Here is a 9,469-nt window from a genome sequence, read left to right as displayed (position 1 = left end):
TTTGAGTGCTTCTGTAGGAAGGCCCGTCCCTACAGAGGTCAGAGCAGCCAAATAGCAGTGCTGTTTGTGAAGGGTATACATTCTCATGTCAGTCTTTACTCATCACAGCGAAATCCATTTAAATTAATGCACTTTCACTGACAGACCCTCGCTAACAAAAAGGTAACAACAGTGTGCTGCTGGAGAGCTTCGTGGGCAGTAGTGCTGATGCGTTTTTTAGTATTTTTCATTCACTGGACGTCATAAAGGATTTTCTCCTCAGTCAAAGGTGGTCTCGTTTTCGTGGCATTCATAAAAGTCATAATCTCCATCTGCAATGACGGCACCGTTGCCGGGGGCAACCTCGCTAACCACGCTGCGTAAGGTCACCCGGGTCATGCTCAGAGATTGTTTCCTGGGTGCCGGGCGTCGCGGGTGACGACACATCACCTCCTTAAACATCTCCCTGAAGCGTGTGGACATCAGGTTGTAGAGGATGGGGTTGACGGCCGAGCTCAGATAGAAGAAAACTCCGGAAATCACATGGACGTATTCGTACGCCTGGAAAATCTCCACCTGTTCGCTGGCCCACTGGTCCATGAAGCTCCACATCAGACGGTCAGTGTGAAATGGAGCCCAGCAGATACCGAACATCACCACCAGCACAACTGCAGAGTAGACAAACAAACATTTTATGTAGTTAAAACAATACTTAATATAATTCCTAAGCCCCCACCCCCTTTACCTCAAATGTAGCTATGAGGATAATGTAGTAACTACAGTAACTAAAGTAACTACATGCACATATTATTACACACTCACCTCAAACCATGTGTACAAGGTCAGTAAACTCTCTTATGCTTATGTAGTAATGTGGCTGTAAATCTCACTGTAAACATGAACTGATGGATATCATTTAGGCTTTAGATGGACATTATGGATATGACATCATACCAACTGGTGGCTTCTAGCTGTTGTTCAGAATCATGAACACAGCTGAACTTATAAATAATCCTTCATAATAATTAAAACAAATCATATAATTGTATATGCGCAATAATATCCAGTATGAAGCTCTAATTAATAATATATATAATAATTAATAATATAATTATTATTAGAACTTCATACTGTATATTAATATTATTAGAACTTCATACTGGATATTAATGTTATTAGAGATTCATACTGGATATTAATGTTATTAGAGCTTCATACTGGATATTAATGTTATTAGAACTTCATACTGTATATTAATATTATTAGAACTTCATACTGTATTTAATATTATTAGAACTTCATACTGAATATTAATATTAATAGAACTTCATACTGTATTTAATATCCAGTATGAAGCTCTAATAACATTAATATACAGTATGAAGTTCTAATAATATTAATAATCAGTATGAAGTGGTTATTTGAGAAGATCATACTGATTCCAATACAAATCTTTAATAATTACAGGTCACGACCAGATCTACTCACACAGCATCTTGGTGACCTGCTGCCTTCGCGCTTTCTGCTGCTGACCACGAGCCCTGCAATATCCATCCTGCTGCTGACCGTCTGAGGCCTGCAGCACCTGCAGCATCCGCTCCCTGCGCAGCCGCAGGCCGATTAGCAGGTATAGCACACTGAGGGTCAGCATGGGCAGCAGGAAGAAGACCAGCGTGGTGATCTGGATGGTCAGATTGTACATCCAGCGCGGCTTAACCAGCATGCAGGTGTCCGAGTCAGGCAGGCTGCCCTGGGCCCGCCCCCGTGGTTGCGGCAGGGTGAAGATACCATGCAGACTGGTGTTGGGCAGAGCGCACACTACCGACACGCTCCACACGCACAGGATCACCCGTCTGGCATGGGTTCGGGTCACCACATACTTGGCCCTGAGCGGGTGGACCACGGCGATGTAGCGCTCCACACTCAGCGCTGTCACATTTAGGATTGAGGCGAAGCACACTGTCTCAAACAGGAACGTCTTGAAGTAGCAGCCACTCTCCCCCAGCAGGAACGGGTAGTTACTCCACAGCTCGTACAGCTCCAGTGGCATGCCCAGCAGCAGCACCAGCAGATCCGACACCGCCAGGCTGAACAGGTAGAAGTTGGTGGGAGTCCTCATCACCCTGTGGCGTGTGATCACGGTGCAGGTGAGGATATTGCCCAAGACCCCCACAGAGAAGATTAGGAGATAGGTGATGCAGACAGGCAGGAAGACCGGGGAGCGCCGTGGGCCGAGGTATTTCTCCAGGTACTCATCAGGGTCCAGGCAGTAGTCCTCTAGCTCCGCTGCCGTGAAGTTCAGAGCAAAGCTGGAGTTACACAGCAGGTCCTGACCACATGGCAGAGCTGCCAACGAGCAGTTGGGTTTGGGCATCACTTTGGAGCTGGACATGAGAACGTGGAAAGATAGATTAGTCTTGCCAATTCAGCCTACAGCAGTTTAGCCCCACCCATTCAGCCTACAGAAGCTTAACACCATCCATTCAGCCTACAGCAGTTCAGCTCTGAACATTCAGCCTACGGCAGTGTAGCTTCACCCATTCAGCCTATAGCAGTTTAATCCTACCCATTTAGCCTACAGAACTTTAGCCCCACCCATTCAGCCTACAGCAGTTTAGACCTATCCATTCAGTCTACAGCAGTTTAGCTCCACCCCTTCAGCCTGCAGAAGTTTAGGCCTGCCCATTAAGCCTACAACTGTTTAACTCCACCCATTCAGCCTACAGCAGTTTATCCCCACCCATTCAGTGTACAGCATTTTAGCCCCATCTATTTAAGCTATAGCAGTATAGCCCCTCATACACAGCCTACAGCGGTTTAGCCCTGCCGAGTCAGCCAGTGTAGACCCCCACCCATTCTGTCTACCGCAGTTTTTGCTACAGGACTCTCTGGTTGAAATGTAACACACTGCTCTGTATTAAAGGGATTTACTCACTAGGCCTCACAGGCACTGCTTTTGTGTGTGTGAGTGTGTGTTTGTACGTGCTGTAGACTAATTATTCTTGCTGATTTGATAACTGTTCTAATATCCTTGCTAATTTTGCTAATGTCATTTCACTCATTATCGGGAGTGTGGGCGGAAAATGAACGGGAGTAAACAGATAAAGTGATAGAAGTTCAAATTATTCTCCCTCCTTTATCAGCGCTACGCAGACGGCAGCTAAACGAGAGTAGGGGAGAGGGGGGCACATTGCAACGTGGGGTAAAATGGTACATGGATATGGTTCAAGTAGTCTGCACGTGACCAGAAACGTACTGCAGATTTAAAGGAAATAAATTCTATAAATTCAGTTTCATGGGACTAACAAAAGTCTCAGGGTTCGACACAGCAGCCTCTTTTCACTGATCAGATTTATTTGGAGTGATGCTGGAAGGCCAGTGCCACCGGTGGCAACACAACCCCCAAAGCATGATAGCTCCACCCCCATGCTTCACAGTTGGCAAGGTGTTCTTTTCATGAAACGCAGTTCCTTTGCAGATTGTGGCCTATGTCTTCTGTGTTGACCTCATCAGTCCACTGCACTGGTTTCCAACCCGTATCTGCATTGCCTAGATGTTCTGTAGCATATTATAAAACATTACGTTTTGTGATGAAGCCGCAGGTCAGATTTTCTTTCGGTGACCTTTTTATTCAGAATGTGAAGAACGGTGCACCACCACTCTCGGCTCAGCTTACCCTTCCTGCAGGATCTTGGCAGTCATATAGGGGTTTTAATTTGCCCCAATGTCTTTAATATTTTAAGCAATATTACTTTTTATTTCCATTTTGTACCAAAAAAAGGAAAAAACCCTGAGCACCCAAAAGTTTGGGCACCCAACATCGTAACAATCCCTATGGCAAGTACCATAACTTGTACAATGGTAACTTGACATAATGCTGCCACTGTTGGGCCCTTGAGCAGGGCCCTTCACCCTCTCTGCTCCCCGGGCGCTGGAGTTGGTTGCTCTGGGTGTGTGTGTGTACTCACTGCCCCTAGTTCACTAGTGTGTGTGTGTGTTCACTACCACAGATAGGTAAAATGCGGAGGACACATTTGGCTGTTCATAGTGCAGTGACAAATACATGCACCTGTACCTTTACCTTAACTAGAAGACTCAGACACTCTCCTGCACCTAAAGCCAATTTGTCATAACTCTCAGATGATCAGATGATTTGGCAAAGACTGAGAACCTTGCAGGGTCACTGTTTGTAAGACAAGGGTTCGGATTTCTGCCTATAGCAATCCTATCAGCTGTTCTATCTTAAAGTTTACCTTCACCCCGTTTACACCTGGTCACCTCATGTGTCTAGTATCTGGATTAATTCCTGATAAGATTTTAGCCACATGCAGTTACACTTGATAGTCAAATGCGTCTCTGATTCCTGTATGAGACAGAATGTGCTAATTCGTTCATTGCACAGCAATTATTACTGGTGTTTTGCTTGTACTGGGAGAAATTTTGGTTGTCCTGGGAGGAGTTTAGGTTGTCGAATGCGTCTTGGAGAGAATGCGCAGAGGAAACGACTACCTGGAAACACTTTGCTATCTTTTTATAGCCGCGTCCTTCTCTGCTTTGTGGGCATCAATTATCTTAATTGTCCGAGTGCTTGGAGAAGCCCATGGTTGCTGATTGTTGGCACAAGGTTTGAGAAGTCAGAGTATTTATAAAGCCCAGAAATCTGCCTCATCTGACTGTGAACAAGCTTGGTGATAGTTACACTGCATGTCCAAATATTTGTGGACACCCCTTCTAATGAATGCATTCAGCTACTATAAGTTGCACCCATTGCTGACATACACACACAGCTTGTCTAGTCCCTGCAGAGAAGTACTGCCAATAGAATAGGACTCTCTAGAGCAGATAAACATGAACATGACCTATTGACACCATGCCGCCTAATGCCAGGCGTGGGCTAGAGGGGCTTAAAGCCCCCCAACATTGAGCTGTGAAGCTGTGGCAGAACTGTGTTCTCTGGAATGATGGTTGGTGCTCCATCCAATACGTTTGGGATGGGGAAAGGAGGTGACCAGCCAACATCCTGAGCTCACTCACACTCTCAAACGTGCTGAATGCAATCAAATCCTCACGACAATGCTTCAAAATCTGGTACAAAGCCTCCTTCCCTGGACAGTGGAGCCAGTTACTCCAGCAAAAGCAGGAATGGTTTATCGTCATGCTTTTTGGAGATTATTAGTTGTTTACTTACTTACTTTATATTCACAGTATCTGTAACACTGTTGGACCACAAATGTGCATTAAAAAATATATTTTTTGGACATTCAAACTTTTGGAATAAGTAAATAGTAGAAGATTTTTTTTCCAGGTCATTTTGCTCACAAACCATAACCCTAACTATTCCACACAGTGTCAAAGTGTTCAGACTGATATAGCATGTTGATGAAGACTGAAAAATGCATTGTTTCTATTCATAATAGATTTATTTAATATAATAAGATCAACCTTACCTGGCGCTGATGTTCTCCATCTAATCTCTCGATTCATTCATGGAGCCGTACTGGAGTCAGTAGATCCTGAAGAGCCGCGCACACACAGCACACACTTCCACACCACCGCAGAGAGAGAGAGAGAGAGAGCGAGAGAGAGAGAGAAAGAGAGAGAGAGAGAGAGAGAGAGAGAAGAGAGGCGCTTAGATCCTCTGCTGCATGAAGTCAAAGAGAACAGCTCTGTGTGTATGCGTACGTGTGTGTGTGTGTGCTCGGCTGATTTGTCCATTTTAATCTTGTCCACTTTAATGTTGACTGGCGTAGGTGATGCGCTTGGGACGGACACACACACACACAGCTGTTTCTGTATAACTTTGATTCCTCTATGGTGTAATGTAAACATTAGTGAGAGTGTACTGTATGTGTGTGTGTATGTGTGTGTGTGTGTGTGTGTGTGTTGAGATTCTGATTGTAATCATTAGGTTCTAAATCTGAGCACTTTATTGCAAGGTTCCCACTTAACTATACCAACACTACATCTCTAACTTTATATACACCGTATGTCCAAATGTTTGTGGACACCCCTTCTAATGGCACTGATGTGCAAATGCAGATATGTAACTTGTCTAGTCCCTGTAGAGAAGTACAACCAACAGAATAGGACTCTCTGGAGCAGATAAACAAATATTTGGCAGCATGCCTAATGCCAGGTGTGGGCTAGAGGGGTATAAAGCGCCCCCCCCCTTAAGCATTGAGCTGTGGAGCAGTGGAACTGTATTCTCTGAAAGGATGGATAGGGCTTCATCCAATACTTTTGTAGTTGGGGAGTTGAGGGGATGAGGTGGGGTGGTGATTGTCAAACATACTGACCTCAATGACGCTCTTGTTTCTGAATGCAATCAAATCCTCACAGCAATGCTCCTCCAAAATCTAGTAGAAAGCCCTCTTCACTGGACAGTAAAGACACTTACTCCAACAAAAGCAGGATAAACTCGTTGCTAATACCCTTGATTTCAGAAGACACTATGAATGAGCAGGTGTCCCAATACTTTTGTCATATAGTGTATATTGTATATATACTATATATGCTCAATATACTCAATATATTATGTATATGCTTTATATACACTAAACTATATATTATATACTGTATACTCTATATACACCCATACAATTCCTGTAGGGTATTACAGTCTGTCAGAATGAGCATGTGGGTCATATAAACATGGTAGTGCATTATAAAGCGCCCCCTATGCTGTATTGTACTGCAGTCTGTCAGAATGGGGGTGTGGATCATAAAACATTATAGAGAGTTGCTCAAATAAAATAACAGAAGCCTTGTCTAATAAGTAAGCAGTGTGTTGTGTTTTTATAATCAGCGTTGTGGAAGGCTAATCAACTCTGTCAGCTAATCGTTACAGCTGTAGTGGAAAATGTGACTGTGTGGTCAAACAGGACGTATGATGTCCTTAGAGGCTTCTCTCAGAGTTGTGTGTGAAAACGTAGAGCAGTAACCGCTCCCGTCCTCTGAATATGGGCTGATGTGATCTGACACAAATCTCCGCATAGGCCAGGGTTTTAAGCTGTCAGCGGCTCTGAGCCTGATTTGACCACAGTTCCAGCCTTATCCTGCATATAGCACACCTAATAACACACTTAATAACACACTTAATAACACACTTAATAACATTTTTAAAAACACAGCTAATACCAAACCTTATAGCACATCTATTAACACTTCTAATAACACAGCTAATAACACTTTTAATATCACTTCTAATAACACTCATAACACTCCTAATAACTAATAACACTTTTAAAAACACAGCTAATACCAAATCCAATAGCACACCTAATAAGACTTCTAATAGGACACCTAATAACACTTCTAATAGCACACCTAATAACACTTCTAATAGCACTTCTAATAACACTTCTAATAGCACACCTAATAACACTTCTAATAACACTTCTAATAGGACACCTAATAACACTTCTAATAGCACACCTAATAACACTTCTAATAACACTTCTAATAGGACACCTAATAACACTTCTGATAACACTTCTAATAGCACTTCTAATAGCACACCTAATAACACTTCTAATAACACTTCTAATAGGACACCTAATAACACTTCTAATAGCACACCTAATAACACTTCTAATAACACTTCTAATAGGACACCTAATAACACTTCTGATAACACTTCTAATAGCACTTCTAATAACACTTCTAATAGGACACCTAATAACACTTCTAATAGCACACCTAATAACACTTCTAATAACACTTCTAATAGGACACCTAATAACACTTCTGATAACACTTCTAATAACACACCTAATAACACTTCAACTACCACACCTAATAACACTTCTGATAACACTTCTAATAGCACTTCTAATAGCACACCTAATAAAACTTCTACTACCACACCTAATAACACTTCTAATAACACTTCTAATAACACACCTTATAACACACTTAATAAAACACTTAATAACACACTTAATAACACCCCTAATAACATTTTTAAAAACACAGCTAATACCAAACCTAATAGCACACCTATTAACGCTTCTAATAACACACCTAATAACCCTTTTAATATCACTTCTAATAACACTCATAATAACACTCATAATAACTAAAAACACAGCTAATACCAAATCCAACAGCACACCTAATAACAGTTTTAATAATACACCTCATAACACACCGAATATCACTTCTAACACAGCTAATAACTAAAACTTTTAAAAACACAGCCAATACCAAACCCAATAGCACAGCTAATAACACACCTAATAACACACCTAATAACACTTCTAATAACACAGCTCTGCTCAGCTCATTACTGTCTTTTTAAAATTCTTAGGGCCAGCAGGTCGATATTAGGTTACAGACAAATGAGCTGGCCTGACACAGACATACCTTCAACGTGCCGTTACCAGGAGAGAGCAGTAGAGCAGTGGCAGTAATTAGAGCAGTAAGGCTGCATGTTACACTGATAATGGCTTCTCATTATGACTGTGAGGAACAGTGAACAGTTCTAACAGTGATTGGACGAGTGTGTTTATTTCAGACAGCAGACCCCCTCAAAAGACCCTGCTCACTGAAAAGCCCTGTTATGAATTACAGATTTGACCTGAACACTGACGGATGCGTAGCTGTATGTGTATGGACGTGACGGTAATAGCACTGTCTATTCAAATCTGACTGTCTGGGATGGACCCCTGACAGACTGGACTCATGAAACACCATCTGCTGTGATTTGTGTGTGTGTGTGTGTTGGTTTAGACTCAGTTTGTAAAATTCACAGCTAACTGACCTTAAATGCACGGTCAATGTACCTGCACTAACTGAGAGACTTCTATTTCCACAGAAGGCCCCGGGTGGGTTAGTGGTTTGAGCTTCAGACTGGCACCTAGAAGGCTGGGATTTGATTCTGAGTGTAGTAAATCTCACAGATAAGTCCCAATACAGTTACACATACGTCAAATGTTTGTGGACACCCTGTCTATTGAATGCATTCAGCTACTTTAATGGGCTAGAGGGGTATATGATAGATGGTGCCCCATCCAATACTTTTGGGTGGAGTTGGGGATGAGGTATGGTGGTGATAATCCAACACCCTGACCTCCTGTTGCTGAATGCAGTCAAATCCTCACAGCAATGCCCACAGCAACTGTAAAAAGCCTTCCCTGGACAGCAGAGACAGAGGATAGAGTTACTGGGTTGAATGAGCAGGTGTCCCAATACTTTTGTCCATATAGTATATCATTCATAATAAAATAAGAAACCTGTGTTTGTTCTTTCAACAAGCTCCCTTGGTTACTGTTGCTATGTCTGACTGGCTTCAAAGTTCACTATGTCGTCTATAGAGCCTTTAGCGCTGAGGGCAGGCGTATATAAAAGAGCAGAGGTGCTGGACTCTAGTGCCAGCAGTGGAAATATGAAGGCACAAAGATAGATTGAGTGAAAGCAACCACGTTTCTGCATGTATTTGGAAGTTTGTCGAAAAAATCAAATGAACATGAATGATCGCTGACCCCAAATG

General features: G+C 42.5%; 1 protein-coding gene across 1 annotated transcript; it reads right to left on the bottom strand.

Annotated features, from left to right (window-relative positions):
• Positions 1–258: 258 nt before the first annotated feature.
• nmur1a (neuromedin U receptor 1a) lies at positions 259–5,446 on the bottom strand. The gene is made up of 3 exons (XM_072660611.1): positions 5,427–5,446; positions 1,468–2,363; positions 259–647 (listed from the first exon to the last, which is right to left on the bottom strand). Exons 1-3 carry the CDS (start codon positions 5,444–5,446, stop codon positions 259–261), a joined length of 1,305 nt encoding a protein of 434 aa, XP_072516712.1.
• Between the last annotated feature and the right edge of the window lie 4,023 nt (positions 5,447–9,469).

Source organism: Salminus brasiliensis, chromosome 17, assembly GCF_030463535.1.
Source record: "Salminus brasiliensis chromosome 17, fSalBra1.hap2, whole genome shotgun sequence".
NCBI classification, from domain to species: Eukaryota; Metazoa; Chordata; class Actinopteri; order Characiformes; family Bryconidae; genus Salminus; species Salminus brasiliensis.
The sequence above is the reverse complement of the archived record's forward strand: the minus strand, read 5'-3'. Positions and strand labels throughout refer to the sequence as shown.